Source organism: Felis catus, chromosome F1 (genome assembly GCF_018350175.1).
Source record: "Felis catus isolate Fca126 chromosome F1, F.catus_Fca126_mat1.0, whole genome shotgun sequence".
NCBI classification, from domain to species: Eukaryota; Metazoa; Chordata; class Mammalia; order Carnivora; family Felidae; genus Felis; species Felis catus.
Window position 1 is genome coordinate 39324553 of NC_058384.1, and position 22504 is coordinate 39347056.

The 22504-nt window shown below is 39.1% G+C and overlaps 1 protein-coding gene across 4 annotated transcripts; it reads right to left on the minus strand.

The window, feature by feature from the left end:
• Nucleotides 1–696: 696 nt before the first annotated feature.
• DDX59 (DEAD-box helicase 59) lies at nt 697–22493 on the minus strand. 4 transcript variants are annotated; one of them, XM_023247358.2, is made up of 8 exons: nt 22309–22493; nt 20162–20979; nt 18820–18987; nt 14462–14551; nt 8306–8557; nt 7456–7608; nt 6836–6964; nt 697–1484 (listed from the first exon to the last, which is right to left on the minus strand). In XM_023247358.2, the coding sequence occupies exons 2-8, from the start codon at nt 20966–20968 to the stop codon at nt 1221–1223; spliced, it is 1863 nt and encodes a 620-aa protein (XP_023103126.2). In that variant the 5' UTR covers nt 20969–20979; nt 22309–22493; the 3' UTR covers nt 697–1220. The 4 variants fall into 4 exon arrangements, with proteins under 4 accessions (XP_023103126.2, XP_044904603.1, XP_011289257.2 ...); XM_045048668.1 differs by having other exon boundaries at nt 8306–8482; nt 22223–22493; XM_011290955.4 differs by having other exon boundaries at nt 22223–22493.
• Between the last annotated feature and the right edge of the window lie 11 nt (nt 22494–22504).

Sequence of the window (22504 nt, forward strand, 5' to 3'; positions counted from 1 at the left end):
CCTTTGGGGAGGATGTTTAGGATATAAAGCTTAAGTGTCAATATTTATGTAACATACTATCTAAATCCTGCAAGTAAACTGAAACTAACAGTTTTTAAAGAAATGAAAGTACTGATGTATCAAAGCAAAACACCTATCCTTCGTTCCATTATTTAATATTATCAATTGAATTAGCAAACTGACATTAACATAAAACTGTAATTGCAATTCAGCATTAACATAACTTGACATTATTTTGATAAGCAGCCCATAATAAGTATAACACTGTGGAATGTTATATGTTAAGCCAAATTGTGAAAAGAGCCTAAATGTCCATCAACTGATGAATGGATAAAGATGTGGTTTATATATATAATGGAATACTACCTGGCAATGAGAAAGAATGAAATCCGGCCATTTGCAGCAACGTGGATGGAACTGGAGGGTATTATGCTAAGTGAAATAAGTCAGTCAGAGAAAGACAGGTATCATGTTTTCACTCATATGTGGATCTTGAAGACCATGGGGGAAGGGAAGGGGAAAAAATAGTTACAAACAGAGAGGGACGGAGGCAAACCATAAGAGACTCTTAAATACAGAGAACAAACTGAGGGTGGATGAGGTGCAGGGGAAAGGGGAAAGTGGGTGATGGGCATTGAGGAGGGCACTTGTTGGGATGAGCACTGGGTGTTGTATGTAAGCCAATTTGACAGTAAGTTATATTAAAAAATGTTTACCAAGCTGAAGGGAAAACAACTGAGAATAAAACATATTTCACACTGATCTTTTAAAGAAGCACCAATCATTTCTTCCAGTTTCATCATTTACTTTCTTCCTAACATTCATTTATTCAACAATGACCCAAGTGCCAATGTGCCCACAGTGCTCTGGGGACACTAAACAAAACTATCACCATTCTGAGTCTGACTGCTCGCTGTGCAGGTGTCCAGCTCTGACAGCAGCTCCAAGAGTACTGGGGGAAAAAAAAAGGCTTTGTCTAGACAGAAAAAATTTATTTTATTTAGCAATTCATTTTCCGATTTTTTCTTAATATATGAGAGCTAAAGGGAAATAAATATAATACTGTGGTATAAATCTGATATTCAATTAAAAAAATTTAAATTATGTTAAATTTTTTTTGCTTCATGTACATGTCCCATTGATTCGAACCATACAGTAATAAGATACAGAAATTTCATGGACAACATACACAATAAAAAATTGTTCAGTGGTATAACAAGTCATTTTTGAGAATTACTTTTATCATGTTTTCTAATAATGTCCATAAGATTAGCACCTGTAACCAGATCATTCTGTGTCTGTTTATCTTTCTGTTGTTCCTTTCTTTTCTGGTCGTGAAGGTAAGGGGAGTTTAGTAACTGTGGGGGAAGAATGGATCCTGTGGGTTTTACTCTTTTTGCAATATCCCAGAAGAGTCTTTTTGAATTGTTATTGATGAAAGTAATCGCTGTTCCATTTTGGCCTAATCTCCCCACTCTTCCAACCTGAAATGAAATGCAAAGGACATTTTCAAAATGTTCATATAAAACCTTAATGTCTCTTGCAAGAAAATTAAGATTAGTATTTAAAGAGGCTTTACTAAGATTAATGTTCATCATTCCCATAGCACTTTTTGTATTGTACATCTCAATGTATTTTGTGAAATCAATTTAGGTAGACTGCCACCAGCATCTTTTTAATGAAATAGCTCAAAGAGAAAATACGAAAGTGATCACATATAATACCAGTAAGGATTGTTTGTGAACCCTGTGTTTCAGTTCCAGTATCTTGTGAGGGGGTGGCCAATGACATGAAGATGTTTCTTACTGTGGATAGGGGTAAGGTAAAAACTTTCTGAAAGCTACTGCTTTTAGAGCAAGAAGACTCTTTAGAGTACTTCAGTGCCTTGAAATGTGAGATTTAAGTGAACTAATTTTTGCATAAAGTTCTCATTTTGATGAAATTAAATGAACACATTAATTGGAAATACATGATAAGAAACAAAATTTACTTGTCTCCAAATATACTGAGAAACTCTTCAGAAGAAGGGGGTAAATACACAGTCATGGTCAATATCTGCTCCTTAACTGAAATGTAGAACAAAGTCTATATTCAGAGTATTTAAATGATTAGATCGTTGCTGCCAATATATAGGACATTTTTAACGTTGTAAAAACAAAACAAAACATGGCCATCTATGGAATGAGACTGGGCACAAGAGAAGAAATGTTGCTTTATTTATGTTACTGAATTTTTCCAATAAAACTAAAAACTAATATAAAATATAGCTGCACTCACGTACTGGAAGAGAAGATTTGCGAATCATGTATCTGATAAGGATCTTCTAGAATATATAAATACCTTTTACAACTCAATAATAAAAGGACAACCCAATTAAAAAATAGGCAAAGAATTTAAAGATATTTCTCCAAAGAAGATACACAAAGGGCCAGTAAGTACATGAAATGATATTCATTAGTCATTAGGGAAATGCAAATCAAAAGCACAAGGAGATATCACTTTATACCCATTAGCATGGTTATACTTAAAAACATAAATAACATAGGTGTTGATAAGGATGTGGAGAAACTGGAACCCTCATATATTGCTGGTGAGAATGTAAAATCATGAGGCCACATTGGAAAAGAGTCTAGCAGTTCCTCAACATATTACACACAAATTTACTATGTGACCCAGCAATTCCATTCCTAGGTGTGTCCCCAACAGAAATGAAAATGAACATATGTTGGCAAGGATGTACAGAAAGAGTAATACTAGTACACTGTTGGTTGGAATGCAAATTGGTGTAGCCTCTGTGGGAAGCAGCATGGAGTTTCCTCAAAACATTGAAAATAGAATTACCATATGATCTAGTAATTCCACTACTGGGTATTTACCCAAAGAGCAGGAAAATACTAATTCAAAAAGATAATATGCACTCCAATGCTTATTGCAGCACTATTTAAATTTTTTTTAACATCTATTTATTTTTGAAAGACAGAGACAGAGCATGAGTGGGGGAGGGGCAGAGAGAGAGAGGCAGACACAGAATCTGATGCAGGCTCCAGGTTCTGAGCTGTCAGCACAGAGCCCAATGCGGGGCTCAAACCCACAAACCTTGAGATCATGACCTGAGCTGAAGTCAGATGCTTAACTGACTGAGCCACCCAGGCGCCCCTGCAGCATTATTTACAATAGCCAAATTATGGAAGTAGTCCAGATGTTCATCCATACATGAATGGATAAAGAAGATGTGGTGGGTATGTGTGTGTGTGTGTGTGTGTGTATATAATGGAATATTATTCAGTTATAAAAAAGACTGAAATCTTGTCATTTGCAACAACAGGGACCTAGAGAGTATAATGCTAAATGAAATAAGTCAGAGAAAGACAAATACCATGTGAGTTCACTCATATGTGTAATTTAAGAAACAAAACAAATGAACAAAGAAAAAATGAGATAAACCAAAAAACAAACTTTTAACCATAGAGAACAAACTGATGGTTACCAGAGCGGGGAAGGGAAAGGGTAAAATAAATGAAGGGAATTAAGAGTACGCTTATCATGATGAGCACTGACTAAAGTACAGAATTGTTGAATTACTATATTGTATACCTGAAACTAATATAACACTGTATGTTAACTAGACTGGTATTAAAATAAAAGAAATGAAAACCTACATCCACATAAAAACTTGTACATGGGGTGCCTCGGTGGTTTAGTCGGTTAAGTGTCCGACTTCAGCTCAGGTCATGATCTCATGGCTTATGAGTTCAAGCCCCACATCAGGCTCTGTGCTGACAGCTCAGAGCCTGGAGCCTGCTTCAGATTCTGTCTCCATCTCTCCCTCTCTGCCCCTCCCGTGCTCGTGCACTGTCTCTCTCTCAAATATAAATAAACATTAAAAAATTAAAAAAAAAAAACTTGTACATGGATACACACAGCATTATTCATAGCAAACAAAGTAGAAACATGCTAAATGTCTAGCAACTAATGAACAAAGAAAGGCAGTATATCTTTGGAATATAATATAGCAATAAAAAATGTACAGATACATGCTACAACTTGAGTGAAACTTGAAAACACTGTGATAAGTGAAAAAAGGCAGAGAAGAGTACATACCTATGATTCCATTTATAGGAAATGTCTAGAAGAGATACATCTATAAAGACAGGCATAGAGTAGTGGTTGCTTAAGGTGTGTGTGTGTGTGTCTTTGTGTGTGTGTGTGTGTGTGTGTGTGTGTGTGTGTGTGTGTGAGAGAGAGAGAGAGAGAGAGAGAGAGAGAGATAAGGAATGGGGAATGACTGCTGAAGGGACAGGTATGGGGTTTCTTTTTAGGATAAAAATATTCTAAAATTGACTGTAGTAATGGCTGCACAACAATATGAATATGCTAAAAACCAGTAAATTGACTTTCAAGTGGTGAGTTGTATAGCATGGGAGTTCTATCAATTGAGACATATTTATTCTGAGATATTTTATACTGTAACATAAGCTGTTCAAGAACATAACTGCAATACTCTCTAGACTCTAAAAGCTGACTCAACAAATTCCAAATTATTTGCCCAGAAGTCCCTGCCCCCTAAGTTAAAAGCAAACACTTGGGAATACCTACTATAATTTAAAATACACATATCCTTAAACAACAATAATAAAAATAGAATAAAATAAAATAAAATACACATTCCTTTGACCTAGCAAGTCTCCTCCAAGTCTATTTTATAAATATACTGCATGAGAGAAACAACTGTATAGATGGATGTTCACTGCAGCATTATTTAACAACAGAATATTGGAAATATTTGATTATCCGTCAAATTGTAAAGGATTTATTGAATTATGGTAATCCATACAATACACTACCATGTAGCAATGAAAATAGATCAAGCCCAATTGAAAGCAAGTAAAAACATTTGAAGAGTTTAGAACAGTGCCTGGTCATATAGTAAGCACTCCATACATATCAATATTTTTTAAATGGTACCTATTATGTGTGCTAATAAGGAAAGATGCCTAAGATATATTTAATAAAGAAAGCAAGGCATAGAACAGTTGGAGTAATGTGGTCCCATTTACGTAATAAGCGTAACATGGTACGCATATACATGTGTACTTGTGCATAAATATGCATTTTATAATTTCTGCACCATTAACTGTTGTAACCACTCAAAAATAGGAGGGTTACCTTACAGAGACTTATTTTTCACTTTATATCTTTTGTTATTTGTATTATTTCTTATTGTGTATATGTACCGTTCAATTACTGAAGCAAACAAACAAAACATACCCAGATATAAGAAATAGAAGAGCAGAAGGATATAGGGCCATTCTGAGTAGAGGTTAGAAACTCTACATACTCAACACCCCCTGAGGCCATTGCTCAGGGTACACTGTGAATGTGAACAATAACTCATGAATAACTGAGAGCAATAGGGTTGACTTTAGGATAGCAAGAAAAAGTTACATAATTGTAATCAGCATGCTCTATTTAAGAAGCAGAGAAGCTTCTTAAGTATTTTAGTATTTTTAGAAAAATTCAAAAGAAAATAAATTTCATTTATTTGAACAATCAACTCCTGTGTAATACTCAATTCCCTGATGCACAGGTAAATGAGGTGGGACCAAAGGGAGAGAAAGAGAGAGAGAGGCACTGCTATATTACTAAGTCTAAGTAAAAATAAAAGCAACAATGCATTAAAGGCACTAAAAGCATTTCAGTGGGTGATCCAAGTAAATGTGGCATTCAGAGGTAATTCTAAGAACATTACAGAAAGGCTTTACTTGAAAAGTCTGTAAGTGATGCCGGAGAAGGAAGACAGGTAGCAGTCAGTGAGATAACACGACGCTAAGAGAAAGCTCTATTTCTGCTAGAAAGAAGAGCCTGCTGTTATCTTTGGCAGCAAAATAAACAAAACTTTAATAGGCGAAAGACTAGAACAAATAAGGATATGAAGAAGAGATGAAGACAAGATTCCTAAAAAAACAAATACTTTAACGGATCAATTTTATTTCGGCCAGATAGACCAATTTAAAACAAAGCCTTTTCTTCCCCCTGATTATAAACACTATTTAATATGCTCGCTAAGAAATAGAAAGGAAATTAAAAACAAAAACAAAAACCACTACTTAAAATTTTATTAAACTGATATTTTAGGTTATTTCCAATTGTTTAGAAAAAAAATTTTTTTAATATTTATTTTTGAGAGAGAGACAGAGTGTGAGCGGCATAGGGCCAGAGAGAGAGGGAGACACAGAAGCTGAAGCAGACTCCAGGCTCAGACCTGCCAGCACAAGGCCCAAGGCAGGGCTCAAACTCAAGAATCATGAGATCATGACCTGAGCCGAAGTCGGACGCTTAACTGACTGAGCCACCCAGGCGCCCCTCCAATTATTTTTTTAATCCATTTTAGGCACACATAGAGTTTTTAAAAACAAAATTTAGCTTATATACATGTATGTTTTAAAAGCAAAACTATATAAAGTTTATAAAATCTTTTTAGGTCTATGATAAAACTTATTTTTTCTTTTTTAGAATACTGTCTCACTTTTTTTCATTTATTTTATTTTAGAGGGAGAGAGCAAGCAAGCAAGGGAATGGGGCAGAAGGGGGGGGGGAGAGAGAGAGAGAGAGAGAGAGAGAGAGAGAGAGAGAGAGAGAGAGAGAGAGAGAGAATCTTAAGTCCTGACCCAGGGCTTGATCCCAAAACCCTGGGATCATGACCTGAGCCAAAATCAAGAGTCAGATGCTCAACCAAGCCACTCAGGCACCCCAAAACTTTTTATTTTTTAGTTACCACTCTATTGACAATGCCTTGCCCAAGAGAACTCAGGGAGGAAACATAAAATCTCTTTACCTGATGCACGTACTCATCCATACTTGAAGGCATATCGAAATTGACAACCAGCCTGACACTGATCAAGTCCAGGCCTCGTCCCAGGACTCCGGTGCTCACCACAACTTCATAGTCTCCTTCAAGTAATCCCTTCCCCGAAAAGCAACAAACTTCATTATTCAGAATTTATCTTATGTGATTTTATCTAATTCAGATACCTTTTCTTCTTTTAATACTTTCTTCAACATTGTTGTTGCAGTATCTTTTCAGTAAGTAAAGGTCTTAGAATACCTGAGAAATCTGTGTGGTTTAAATTCTTCCCAACCACCCCCCGCCCAACCTCATCAAATGTTTTCTCTTAATGTACTCAAGCAAACCCTTTCCAAGGGTGAACTACTGCTCTGCCCCCATCTAAACTGACCTGATTTCAGAAATGGTAGATTCTGAATTAGTAATCTATTTAGCAGATAACCCTGTAGGGAACAGGCTTATTGCTCCCAAAACACAGAAGCCTGAGCAAGAGGAACAATTAGCTGACAGTCACTGCTTGCCTGAAGTTCTTGCAGTCATTAAAAAAAGGTCGCTTTAAAAACCAGCTGGTAATAGGGGGTCCCTTGAAAACAGAATGCTGAGTGCCAAACCTTCAAAATGTTTTTCCTTTCTGTTTGTGACTTCTCCGAATGTATAGACACACTTTTTAGACCAGTGATTTTCTGCACTGCCTCACTCAGCAGATCTGCTCCCAGCTTGCAGTCCACAAATACTAACACTGGAGGCTTGAAGAGTTTCCTATCCTGAAAAATGAAAAACATATGTTTAAAATTATTCATACAACATAATTTACAATGGGAAGTTTTTCTGAAAGCATTAGTATAAGCTAGTTATCAACAGGCTTTATAGAGGAAAAATGAGTGTTAAAATGAATGTTTTTTAAATATGCACAAACAGAAGCACAACAGTCTACTGCTGTTCATATTTCTCCAATACTTCATTAATATTGCAAAAATAATTTTAAAATTTTGAGTGCAATTTAAAATTTTAAATACTGTTCATAAGTAAATACAAACATATTTAACTTAATACCTCATTTTTAAGTAACTGTGCTACACATATCACCCACTTAACAAATTTCTGCTTAAACAAGTTACCGCTAAAAGATTCTATTTCCCAAGGACAGAATGATCAAGAAAGAACTTGTCTTTAACCCGATATATAAAACTACTAAAAATTTTTCAAACAAAAAATATTACTTAAGAATAGTCTTGATATTTAAACATCTTTCTATAATAGGGGGGAAAAAGGGCAATTCTGCATCCATACAGTAAGCTTATATAAATAAATATTTATCTGATCCCACAGAATTGAGGTAAAGCAATTTAGTTATTAAGTATCTATACTAAATTCCCCAAAGGCTGCATCTAAAAATCACAATCTTAAGGACTGTGAAAAATGCAAACACAATCTACAAAACAGGGTTGCGCAACTACTCACATTTAAGATTTCAAACAATTTTTTCTTTTTGGCTGGTTCTTCTACCCACAAAATAATCTGGCGCACACTGGAACAAGGCAGGTTCTTTTCCCCAGTGATAATTCTCACAGGATTATGCAGAAGCTGGCTTCCTAGTTGTTCTATGCTAGCTGGAATTGTAGCTGAAACCAAAATGGTCTGACAATCATTAGGAACGTTTTCCAAAATGTCAAGCACTTGCTGTTGAAAGCCCATCTTTAACATGGTATCAGCCTAAAATAAAATCATTTTAAAGTTAGTCCTACTGGACATTAAAACCCTGGGCCACCCAAGGGAAAAACTGAAATGATTATGAACATGAAAAATTAAAAACTTTTACACAGAAGAATATACCACAATGTCAAAAGATAAAGGATAAATTCGGAAAATACATATTTATATAAAATTATATATTGGGTAATTACAGGTTTTCAATGATATACAAAGGTTTTTATGGCATTAACAGTGGCAAAAAAAAATGTATATATCCTAAATATCCACCAATAGGGGATTTAGTAAATAAATTATGGTAGATCCACATAATACAACCCTCTGCTATCATTAATTATGACTGGAAAGCCTTTTATTAAGTGATAATGAATCACTGCTAGCAGGAAAAAAGCAAAGTACAGAACACTATGTATAACATGATACCAGTTGTGTATACACTCAAGAAACTCAATTGTTGACTCTGGGGAGAAGGCTTGCAGGCTGTAGAAGGGGGTGCAATTTAATTCTTCATTTTATAGCTTCTTGCAAAGTTGTTTTTTTTTTAACCATGGATGCATATTTATAATAAAATATTAAATAAGTAAAAACGTTTACTGTTGGGGGCTTCCACTTCAGTATATACTCCTGTGTTGCTGGTCTTTAAAAACAATTTATGTATTACTAAGCAAACAGAAGGAAAAAAATTAAAGCTGCTTCAAAGTAATAAAGATTAAGGCTATCTTGATTTTTAAATACAATCTAGCTATCTATAATTTTGAAAAATAAGTTATTTAACTATTTTAGAGTATTTAGGCTAAGGCATTGTATTTTTAAGCGTCCACTAACATACTATTAAAGTATGAACACACATTTTAATATTCACTCTGTGACATTTAAAAATCTAAAATAATCATGATGGTCTGGGTTTGAACCTGACTCTACCTATGACCTTAAATTAACCAAGGTAACGAATGGCTGTAAGCCTCAGTTTTTCCTTTTACAAATGGGAATGATAATAGCAGCTACCCCATAAGGCTGCTATGAGCATTAATGAGGATATATTATGAGTATAAAATATATAAAACACTTGGGACCACGTTCACAGCATGGTAAGTCTCAATGTTTCAATTTACTATGAGACACAGAGCACGCGCACACCCATGCTATGTCTTGCAAATATCCCCTGCTTTCCTTCAATAATCCCACTAAGCCCCCCTCATCTCAGGAGATGGCCTTGCTTCTCCTGGTTCAGAAAATAGAGAGGCCATCAGAATAAATTCGCTCAGTTTCTCTTCTCATCCAAGCTTCCCTGCATCTAATCTGTTTACACTAACACACCCCCAAGTCCAGCTACTTCTTTCCAGCTCACATTTGTGAGACTCCTCCTCATCCTGTCACCCCCACACCAGAAGCCATCTACCTCAAGCATCCAGAATCTTCTTGAACACGAATCAGATCTGTTACTCCTCTGCTTAAACCCTCCAGTAATTTCCCATCACATGTAGAATAGAATCCAATTGTTAAGCACAATCTTCCAGTTTTCATCCTCATCCACTTCTCTGACTTCATCGCCTACCATTCCCCCATCTCACGTCCCACGACCCTGCCACGCCAGCCTTCTTTCTATCCCCAACTACCCCATGATCACTCCCACATCAGCTCCTGAACACTAGCTGAAGACTGATGGAAGCAGTCTTTCCTCCAGATGGATTTTTGTGTGGCTGGCTCCTTTTTGTTCAGATTTCAGCATCAAAGTCACTCAGAGAGCCCTCCTCCCATACCAAATTGAGAAAACCCCTGTTGTCTCTGTCACACTACCTGTGCACATACATCTGTCAGAGCTTATCTCACTTTCCATCGTATCCTCAAAACCAAGGACAGTGTCTAGCATGTAAAAAGCCCCAAAAATGCATCTGATAAACAAACAAGCATTCATCAAGTCTAAGCACCGAAAAAGCACTGTCAGGCAGTTCACTAGTCAGTGTGTCCCAAATCTCCCTAAAGAATCACCCAGAATGAGTTTTTAAATATTCCTGGACTCCAACTCAGACCTACTGAGTCAGCATATCCAAATAAGAGGTCTGGTCTTTTATTACATTCGCTGAGTACACTGGGTAATTCTTACCATTAGGGAAACTTGGGCAAACACTGTGCTTGATTACTGGGATAAAGCAAGGAACATAAAAGAAATTATAAAGTCTACATATAGGTCAACAGAGCAGAGAGGAAAGAAGGCCTGAAGTCTATCTAGGGGACTGACAGAAGGTTTCAGAGCCATGGACACATAAAGGAAGAGCAGGTGGATGGGGTGGGAGAGAATTCTAGGCCAAAGAATAGGTAGGAAGACAGAGCAGATTTTCTAATTCCAAAAGAATTATCTTAGTTTTCATGCCTTTTCCTTTATCTTCATCGTCCTCTTAGAACAGAGGCCTCTCTTTTCAGGGATATTACTTGTTCTCCCTTCCTGGTCTCTCAAACTACACCATGTTTACAGACTCATCTTCAAACTCCACAAGCAGACACTTGGCCCCAGTCCTTGTCCCTCTCCAACCTTCCTCCCTTAGAGAAACCAGTGTGTCTCATGGACGCTAATGCACATTTCTCATATCCACACAGCATTTCATCCATCATTCACAAGAAATTCGACACTTCTAAAACCAAACTCAAATATTATTGCCAAGCTCCAACTCTTACCCACTTGCCCTTTACTGAAAATTAGAGGCACAACCAGCATTTATAGAGTCACGTCAACCACCTTCTTCTCCATCCTCTCTCATATTCAGTCATCAGAAGATTCATGAATGATTTACAGTGGTTCTCAGATGTCCTCATGACTCCCACTGCCTCCGCCCTGTCCCTGACCCTACTCACCTCTTGTCTGGGTTGCTAGCCACTCTGTCCCACAGATTCTTTCTTCTTTAATTTCTCTTGCACGAAGCAGCAGAATAACCTTGCTCAACCACCACTTTCCACTTGTGACACCCCAACTCAATAATTTTGAAAGCCTCATTGTTTCCCACATCAAATCCAAGATCTTCCTCCTCCCTTTCAAGGCCCTCTATAATTTGACCCCACCCTAACTACCCAACTTTACTTCCTATTATTTCTCAGGAAGAATGCTTCAAGCTGGTTGGTCTCTCAGTGCATGTACTTGGCCTTTCTGCCTCTGCCTATGTTAGCTTCTTCACCTGGAATACTGGATACATTCTCTAGTTTTCTAAATCCTTTTCCATCTGTGGACGACCAGGTCAAATCCCATTACCTCGGAGAGGCCATTTTTTACAGTGCCAATTCACACAGTCTCTTATTTCTTTCTCTTGACCTTAATTGCACTGAAAAATTAGCATATCATACATAGTCCTGGTTTTTTACTAAGAGCTTATATCAGGCGTCAGCAAACTAAGGCTCTTGGGACAAACTCAGACCTCTGTGTGTTTCTGTAAACAGTTTTATGCGAACAGTCATACCCATTTATTTACCTACTGTCTATGGTTGTACTGAACAGTTTCAACAGAGACCAAGTGGCCCCTGAAGCCTTAAATATTTACTATCTGGTCCTTTACAGCACGAGTTTGCCATTCCCTGGCCTACATTACACACTTTAGTACTTTGTATTTCAGTATATATGATAATGCTCTTGCTTAATTTCAAGTGTATATGTCTTTTTCTCCAATAAGATTTCAGTACTTTGTAGGCCTGAATAGTATTTAAAATTTCTTTGTGATCCCATCCAAACTCATCTAGAGCTGGTCAATCTACATACAGGTCAGAGAGGAAAGAAGACCTAAAGTCTATCTGGGGGACTGATGGAAGGTTTCAGAGCCAAGGACTCTGAATAGCACTTCTATGCTGACTTCAGTTTCAGTACATGACCAATTATGTTGTTTACCAGCTCATTTCCTTAAATGCTGAGGAGCTGGGACAGAGGCTGCACATAACAAGCACTCAGTATAGGTTTGCTGAATGAATACTCCTTTTGTATTCTGAGCATAGCACTGAGGTGTCCTGTGAAACCCTATTAATTGGCAAAGATGGAAATGTCGTGAAGAGAAGCAAACAGGAATGGAAATTAACTTTAAAATCAATGCGATGATCCGTTTCTCAGGCTCATAAGATGGCAAGAACTTAAGAACATGGGCTTATCAACAATGGGAAGCCCTTTCATACTTGCAGGGTGGCAGTAAGTCTGATGATAATCCAATGCAATAAATCAGTTGAACCAAAAGGCACACCAGGAAAATGCTGACCTAGCAGCACCTTTTAAAGGACTGAGTAACAGTTTACAATAGCCAAGGTATGGAAACAACCTAAGTGCCCATCGGCAGATGAATGGATAAAGAAAATCTGGTGTATGTATACACAATGGACTATTATTCAGACTTAAACTTCTTACATTTTTAGTAACATGGATGGACCTGGAGGGCATTAAAGTAAGCTAGACAGAAAAAGACAAATACTGTATGATAGTACTTATATGTGCAATTTAAAAAAGTTCAGCATGGGGCGCCTGGGTGGCTCAGCCGGTTAAGCGGCCGACTTCGGCCCAGGTCATGATCTTGCGGTCCGTGAGTTCGAGCCCCCCATCGGGCTCTGTGCTGACAGCTCAGAGCCTGGAGCCTGTTTCAGATTGTCTCCCTCTCTCTGACCCTCCCCCGTTCATGCTTTGTCTCTCTCTGTCTCAAAAATAAATAAACATTAAAAAAATAAATAAATAAGTAAATAAAAAAGTTCAACATAAGAAAATAAAAGTCAAATTCATAGAAAGTAGTAGAAAAATGATTGCCAGGGGCTAGAGAGTGGGTGAAACAGGAAGAGGTTTAGGATAAAAGGGTAAGAACCTTTGGTTATAAAACAGGTGAGGTCTGACATGCACAATGTGGTTACCATAGTTGGTTAACGCTATACTGTATAACTGAAATTTGCTAAGGGAGTAGAACTTAAATATTCTCACTGGAAAAAAAAAGGTAAATATATAAGGGAAAAAACAGAAAAAAAATAATAAAGGACTGAATAACATTATTTTACATTTTTACAGGACTTTTCAGTCTATGAGACATTTTCACAATGTCTGGAAGATTAAATGACTTGCCCAGCATCCCATAGTAGGTAGAGTAAAGGCTCAAATCCCAGTCTTGCGATCTCATCCAGGTGTTCTTTCCACACCCCCTGGGACCCTACTGCTACTTACTGGGCCCCACAGAAGGCAGGCCAGGTTGCCATCACTGGTCAGCACCTGGACCCCACATCTGTGACCCCTGCTGGGCCTCTGCTCTGTTACTGCTGTTGGGACGTGTGTGAAGGCAGAAGTGCAATGCCCTGCAGGCAGAACCGGCACATGTCCAGCCTGGGCTGACACATGGTTTTGTGTCCTCATGCTTGTTCACATGGTGGAATATCAGCAGATACTAACATATTTATTTTATCTTGTAAGCAAACCAAAAATATAAAAATGCTTATCTGCTCTATGTACCACTGAAAATCACAACCACAAATGCCTATGACCACGTAGAAAAAAAATACAAAAGGTCATCCAATTAAGCATTCTCAGCTACTTCCAAAATCCCTGTTAATAGTTATTTGCCACTGATCCATTTATTTTTGTAGACAAATGATAGCCAGTGTCAAGTGTTTAAAAAACTTATCACTGAGAATACAGTAGCTGTTGGATTTGTGTTTTCTGTCAATTAGGAAAAGACAGTTAATTTTATTTATTAATGTGGTTTAATTTCAGTGCACTATACCTTAGGGTAGTTGCAATGCTACACAGGAACTAGCTTAAGAATGACCACTGCAATTTAAAAAAGTCCCTAATTTTTTTTTCCTTTGGGGAGAAAATGCCTGAACACACAGTGAGATTATATAACTATAATGTATTTTTCATAAACTATATAAAATTATGTAACTAATGTTCTAAGTAACACTACTTACTTCATCTACTACTACAATTTTTATACCACGGAGTTCTACAGAGCTCTGTTTTATTATATCCAGAAGTCGCCCAGGAGTTGCAATGATAACCTGAATAAATGAGAAAAAGATAATAATTAGATAATATTCCTTCCTTCCTTTATTCATTCTTTCTATGTATACTTACTGGGTGGCTAATATGTGCCAGTCACTGAGGTTAGGTACTCAGAATCAATTATGATTAAGTCAGACGTAGTCTCTGCTCTCATGAAACTTGTAACACAAAGGAAGGATCAGATAAATACTCATGAGGTCAGTATGGTATGCAATAAACGGAGGCATCTGTCCAGTCCTCGCTAACATATAAGCTAAACCCTAACACAGAAGTAGTGAGAGCTAGCAAGGAGAGGACCAGGTGGAAGGAAAACATCCAAGAACCTTCTGTGGCTGGAAGGCCACAGAGGCTTCTGCGAGGTAAAAAAGGGGAAGAAAGACTTGGATGAAGCTTGAAAGCAGGCAGAGACCAGACCAGGAAGGGCTCTGCAGGCAGGTGGACCGCTATTTGGCTCCGTAAACAAGTGCAAATCCCTAAACCCCTTTGGGCCTGCTATTTCGTTTTAAATTAAAAGGTTGGGCACAATGATTTCTAAAGTTGCTTAAGGCTCTTAACAGTTTTATAATAGTTGAAGTAGTTAAAAGTAGGCGCTGTTTAGTCAAACTTCAGTAGGAGTCTTAGCTACAGCACTTAATAAATGGCGTGAGCCTCTGTTCTCACATTCATAAAATGGAAATGATAATTATTATAAAGATTAAATGAGACGGTGCCTGGCGAAAAGTCGAGTTACAAATGACCTAATAAATTCAATTGTATTCCACTTTTCAAGGACACAGCAACACAACGGCAAGCTCACAGAGAATGATAAAATTTCAGGGTTGTAAGGATCTGTATCCATAGAGCTATAGAGCTCTGCTTGGTTTCTTCAGAAATACTGTAAGCATTTAAATCCATTTCAATTATTTTGAACTGAGTTCATCCCTTCTATTCCTCTTCCACTTTCCCGCATTCTGCCGGTTTGGAAGTTAGAAACTTTTTTTTTCCCATTCTTCTAGCGCTTCCCTTGAATTTTAACAAATATTTGTAATTTAATAAAATCTAAAATTAATTGACATATGTACCTTTTTCTTGAACAATCAAGGGCAATTGATTTACACCAATCACAACCTTTCTGCACTTGTATGCTACATTTGGCCAGTATTTTCCTTCTTTTTTTTTTTTTTAAACCCACAAATTGTTCATGACTACTTTTTATTTGGTCAATATTTGTTTACACTTATCCATATGCTTAGTATTGTCTTTGCTCGCCATTCTTTCTTTGATCCTAAACCTTCCTTTCCAGAATCAGATTCTTTGTATGTGGAATATCTTAGTTTAATGATCCTTTAGATACTCTATTGGTAATAAACTCTCTCAGCTTTGTTCATCTGAAAAGGTGGCTATTTTGCCCTGGCTTTTGAAAGATCACTTTGTTGGACAGATTTTTTTCTTGAAATGTTTATTTATTTTTAGGAGAAACAGAGAGAAGGAGAGAGAACGAGCAGGGGAGGGGCAGAGAGAGAGGGAGACCAAGGATCAGAAGCAGGCTCTGCACTGACAGCAGAGAGCCTGATGCAGGGCTGAAACCCCTGAAGAGTGAGATCATGACCTGAACCAAAGTCAGATGCTTAACCAACTGAGCCACCCAGGTGCCCCTTGACAGACACATTTTCTCAGAGGGCATCTGTGAAAGACATGGCCCAGCATAGGGAGTGGGAGAGATAGGAGGGTGAGAAGGGGCCTCCATAGAAAGGTGGCCCTGCACAGGGTGTTGGTGGTCTCAGGGGGTGAAGAGGGCGCAGGGTGGAGCCTAGTAAGAAGGCATCACTCTGTGGCAGTGGACAGAGATGAGGACGGGCAAGGGGTTACATAGAGGAGGATTGGTCAAGTAAACAAATATATAAAAGATAATGGGTAGCAAGTTTCTCACTGCCAGGGTTACAAACACGGAGACAGAAAACCCCAAAACAAATCTTGTTGTGTTTAATTAGAGTTGGAAGTATCGACATGAACTCATGGTCTCCGATAAATACAGATGCAGAATACCCAATTATGGAGTAATTCCCTCCCTCTATTCACTAAGAGGTCCTAGAAGCAATGATAACTCAATAGCAAAAGCCAACAGCAATGAGCCCAACCTAGAGCCCAGGTCTTGGTTTCTAAATACTATCCTGTAGCAAAAGGAATCATGGCAACTTGGGAGAAAAGCATGATTCCAGGGCTGAGGCAAGGAAAGAACAATGGAAGCATGAACATCTTCTTCAGACAGAAAGAAATAAAGTGCTCAAAGAATGATGGGGATATAATAAAAGGACACAGAAGCCAACTTGACGGTGATTCCACTGCTCAAATTGGGGACTACTGGAGAATCAAAACAAATAATGGTAATAACAGATTATAATCCTTTATTTTTTAATTCATTTTTTTTATTTTAGAGAGAGAGAAAGAGAGCAGAGGAGAGGGGTAGAGGGAGAGACAGAAGCTTTTTTTTTTTAATGTTCATCTATTTTTGAGAAAGAGAGAGAGAGAGCAAGCACACATGCACAGTGGGGGAGGGGCAGAGAGAGAGGAAGACAGAGGATCCGAAGTGAGGTGGGCTCTGTGCTGACAGCAGTGAGCCCGATGTGGGGCTCAAACTCAAAAACTGTGAGATCATGACCTGAGCCGAAATCAAGAGTTGGATGCTCAACCGACTAAGCCACCCAGGTGCCCCCAGATTATAATCCTTTAAATGAAATAGGAAATCATGAGTCTATACTGATATAAGTGTATATATATATAATATATATATATTATATGTATATACTTATATATTATGTAAGTATATATATGTATATATTATATGTATACATATATAAAGAATAAGCTTGAAATGTGGTAAAGCACAAGAAATTTACAGTATGAAAATACTCCTCAAAATACAAAGGGAAAAATAAAACTTTACAGTTACTTTACAGGTAATATCACCAGTAAAAGGACAAACTGACATTATGTATCATCTACAAGGATGTAATGAAAAAAACAAAGCATCTCTTCTATGATATTCCTTTCAAACATGCGTAACTTGAATCTAATCAATTGAGGGGCCTTCTTCAAACTAAGCAGTTTATAATCCTTTAAAAAAAAGCAAAGACTGAAGAACTCTTCCAAACTGAAGGAGATGAAAGAGACATGACAACTAAATGCAAAATATGATTCTGAACTGGATTGTTGTGCTTTTTTTAGGAAAAAAAAAAGGTGATGGGACAATTAATAAAACATGAATGGGGTCTGAAGAGTAGATGGCAGCAACATTAATTCCTGATGCATTCCAGTGTATCCATGTTAATTTCCTGATTCTATAACTGTATTGTGGTTACATGGGATAACCTCCTTCTCTGTAGGAATCACACTCTAGGGGCACCTGGCTGGCTCAATCAGTAAAGCATCCTACTCTTGATCTCAGGGTTGTGAAAGCCCCATGTTGGGCACAGAGCCTACTTAAAAAACGAAAAAGGAAATCACACTTTATAGTAGCTATGGATCCTTAGATAAATCCCATCTTTCTGAGATTCAACTTCTCAACCATAGAAGATGGGATATGCCAACCCACCTTCAAGAGCAAATATGAAAACTGAATAGGATAATGCAGGTGAAAACATCCAACAGGATTCGGCATATGACAGACAATAAATTGTGTCCCTTTCTGATAGAAACAAACTTAAGGGGCACCTGGGCAGCTCAGTCGGTTAAACGTCTTGATTTTAGCTCAGGTCAAGATCTCCTGGTTCATGGGTTCAAGCCCCGCATCTGACTCTAAACTCATAGTGTGGAGCCTGCTTGGGATTCTCTCCCCCCCCCCCCGCCCCTCCCCTGCTCCCTCTCTCTCTTTCAAAAATAAATAAATAAACATTAAAAACAGTAAAAGATTTATTTAAAAAAAAACTTAAAAAAAATTAAGGCTTGCTTGGCAAGAATTTAAAAGCTAACCTAAGGGCACCTGGGTGGCTCAGACAGTTAAGTGTCCGACTCTTGGTTTCAGCTCAAGTCATGATCTCACAGTTCATGAGGTCCAGCCCTGCACCAGACTCTTCACTGGCAGCACAGAGCCTGCTTGGGAGTCTCTCTCTCCCTCTCTCTCTTGCCAGCCACTCCCTCAAAATAAATAAAGTTAAAAAAAAAAGGTTTAACCTAAAATCACATTCCTTAAGGGAAAAAAAATAAATAAATAAATAAACAGAACAACAACTAGCTCCCATATTGCTCACAATGCTTTTCAAAGGCATTTTACCAAATTGGTGCTCACCTTAACATGTTGTCGCAAACGATAAAGCTGTGGAGGTAAGGGTAAGCCCCCTACCAGAAGCACAGTTTTCATGCGTGGCAGACCACTCATCAATTCTTTAGCTTGGCTCTCTATCTGAATGGCTAATTCTCTTGTTGGTGTAAGAATGAGTGCAGATGGAGTTTTGCTCTGCAAAGATGGGAAAAACAAGTCTAAAAGCACTGGCAATTAATTCCTGCAGATGTGGACTAAATCTTCAAAGTGATTCTAGGAACGTTCCCGTCAGCCCAACTGGATATGAACCCTCCTGCCTTCTGTTCACCGCAGATGTTCTCTCCAAAAACCATTGTAAATTGAACCCATTTCTATCACTTCTCGGCCTTTTGGCTAAGATCAAGTGTAAATTGAACCCATTTCTTATAAAACACAGACATACAATGAAAAATCAAAACTGGGGCCAGGGAGGAGCACCCACAATAACCAAGGTGGGAAAACCGAAAGTTTGCTCCCAGTCAAATGGACTCTGCAATCTCCAGCCATGCTCCTCTGAAGAGAAAGCCATGAAGATCTGGTTAAAGCTTGGCATCCCACCCTTGGCTCTCCTATGGATTCACTTACTGTTACAAATGTCCGATTTCCTGCACTATAGCTCTGTTTTGGACATCCAGTGAGTTTTACCTATATTTTAAACATGAGGTGCTTTCTTTTATTTTTTCCTCACATTATCTTCTACAAGTCTTAGTTTTCCAAATTTTCCTCCTTTACCTCTCCTCTCTTTGCCTACATTTTCCACTGGTTTCCCTTCCTGCCCTACTCCAGACCCCACAGATTCAATAGTACTTGGTAAACATTGTGGTTAAAGTATGTGTGTGTGTGGGGGGGGGGGGTGCTTTATACACTGGAAACTCACAAGTAAAGTAAAGCAGCATTATTTTAAGATGAACCACGAATCACATTCAAGGGTAGCTTTTGAACTCTACGATAGCGTTCTAACTTTGGTATAAATCAGTTTTTTCAAAACACAAAATCCAAAGAGGCTAAATGGACACAAAAACTGCAGGTCACCCAGTCAGCAGCACTTCTTTCCCCAGAGCAAAAGTTTACTTCTTGAATAGAAAATCTGTTGAAGATATTTTGTAAGGAAGGCAATTTTTAAGACCTTCAAGGAAAAGATCTTTGGTCCAATCTAATAAAAGGAAAATTCCCTAAAATTATGTTCTTCACACAAACTACCATCAGAAGCAAAATCACTAAGAGCACTAACGACTAAGATTATAGTTCAGTTTGCAGCTTTAATGTAATTAAGGCTGAAACTTGGTATATACCTGACTTGCTTCTGAGAGTAACACATGTGAACTCTTACCTCACATAAAGCTCGAGTGATAACAGGAAGAAGAAAAGCGGCTGTTTTTCCTGAGCCAGTATCCGCACTGGCCAGAATGTCTCTTCCCAGGAGTCCTACAGGAATCATCTGCATTTGGATGGGGGTTGGAACTTCATAGCCCGATTTCTTCAAGTTGAGATTTAAGGCCTCAGGGAAACCACAATGCTCAAAGTCAATAATAGGTCTGGTGACATCTTGCCCTTGAACTACAATTCCTAGCTGCCGTTTAAGATTTTCAATCTGGTCTTCCTGAAGGTTCAAAATAAAGGGGTGCTCTTTATAGACATAAAAAGCATTAAGTGGAGCCTCGGGCTCAGAATCAGCTTTCTGAGGACTGCTGAGTTTTAATCTCTCTTCCTTTTCCTTTACTTGCAGAAGATGTTTGGCTTTACACTCCAAACTACACACATCTTCGTCTGTCTTATCGCAGATATACTCTCCATAACGACCACAAACAACACAGACAGGTTCTCCAGGTTCTGCCCAGCGCTGTGTTTTGGAAAATGACTTTACAGGCTCTTCAGAAAGATCGCTATCCTTTGCGTCCTGCTCAGGTCCAACCAAACAAACCTCAGCCAACTGGCCAGCTGTGCTGGGGAAAGGGCATGGTTCTGTGCTGGGCCTGTCTGACGTCGTGGCTTCTTTTGTAACTAAAGCATCAGTTGAATCATCTCTGCCTTCATCCAGCTGAAGGTCTTCTGCATCTGATTTAATTTTCTTAGCTGCACAACTTTTGCTGTCATCATTAGCATTCCTCTTGATTTTTAGAGATCTTGGAACAAACATCCTCTGATATTCTGTTGAGGAAATTATATAATGAGATTTATTTAACCCTCAATGAAGAATAAAATTCACATATAAAGTATGGTTATCTTGCAGTCAGCCTAGTGTACCTGGGCTTTGCCTGAAAGGAATAGAAGAAAGCATCATGACACTACTTAGAGCAAGCTTTTCTGCCATTCATCAGTTTCCTCTGGTGGAAACAAACAGACAGCCCTTTTCCTTACACATGGGAGTGGTGAAACTTTGCACACTGCTTAGCACAGCCTTGTGCATACTGCCTGCTTCTGTTTACTGGCTACTTGCACTTTGAAATACCTAATATTACAGAAATTCTGGAGTAAATCCTTTTATTACGTTTTCACAAAACAGGAGAAACACTTCACAGCTGGAATCTCGAAAATCAAAACCACAAGGCATAGAGAAAAAATGCTATTTTGATGTAATAAGTAACCCGTATGTATTGCTATGTTCCACAGTGCTTAGCGCTTCAAGACCTGTTAACCTGATCTTCACAAGCTTGGAAAGTAGGTTAGCACCACCGCCCCTCCCCCCGGACATATATAGATATTTATTATGCTGTATTATGTATTCTATTATAATTTTTCACATGAGGAAACTTGGCCAGCTAGAGATTAAGTGGCTTGTCCAAGCTCACACCATTCTCAAGTGTTAGAACCCAGGCATTCTGGCTCCAGAGTGCAAGCTCTCAACCACTGCTACGCCTATCTCCACCAAAAATGTTTTTGCAAAATGACTGTGGGCTGTGAAACAAGGCTTTTAACCTAATTTTGAGCCTATTAAATATACTAAAACACCTTTCTCAAAAAAAATTCTTAGGATAAGTTACCAGATTCAATTTTTCCAGAAAAATTCCAACAAAAATGCAACTGAAGGTCTAGAATTACTATCCCAAGTCTCCGCGAATGTCAAGGAGGTGGGGAGAGGGACGGCTCTGTGTCGGCAGGGAAGAGCTTGGAACTCAAGGTCCTCAAATGGCGAAACGGAACCGGCTCAGGCAGGGCGCGGGGAGCGGCGCGGCCTCCCAGTCGCCGGATCCCTCCCGGGGCACGCTCCCAGACCCTCCCCTCGGGCGTTGCCCCTCACCCCCGCCCCACAGCCCCGCACCCAAAGGCGCACGCACGTCACGGCGCTGCTAGGAGACGGGGAGGGCGGGGCGCCGGATTCCGGCCGGAGGCCCGGGACCCCGCGACTGCTAGGGTGGGAGGGGGACTGTGTACGGGGTGGGGGGGATCCTACCGCCGCGGCCTAGCGCCCCGCGTCCCAGAGGCAAGGGAGCACGACGGGAAGGAGGCCCGAGCGGCCGGGGCCCGCGGCACGCTCACTCGCGCAGGCCTGCGGCGCGTCCGCTCCCGCTCGGGGCCGCCTTCCCCCTCCAGGCGCTGGGCCCAGTTTCCTGCCGACAAGCCTGGACCCGCTCGGCCACACCACGGTTAGGAAAGGCCGTGCGGAGCGCAGAATCCACTTCTCCGGGTTTTGGAAGGAGGCCGCGGCGCGCCTTAGGGCGACGGGGAAGGCGGG

Bases quoted from the DNA above. Each gene is read 5' to 3' on its own strand.
- DDX59 (XM_023247358.2), bottom strand. From the start codon at position 20,968: ATGTTTGTTCCAAGATCTCTAAAAATCAAGAGGAATGCTAATGATGAC. The intron at 8,558-14,461 runs GTAAGTAGTGTT...ATTTTATTTTAG, and splicing joins AAATTGTAGTAGTAGATGAA to GCTGATACCATGTTAAAGAT. The intron at 7,609-8,305 runs GTGAGTAGTTGC...TTCATTTTTCAG, and splicing joins AATTGTTTGAAATCTTAAAT to GATAGGAAACTCTTCAAGCC.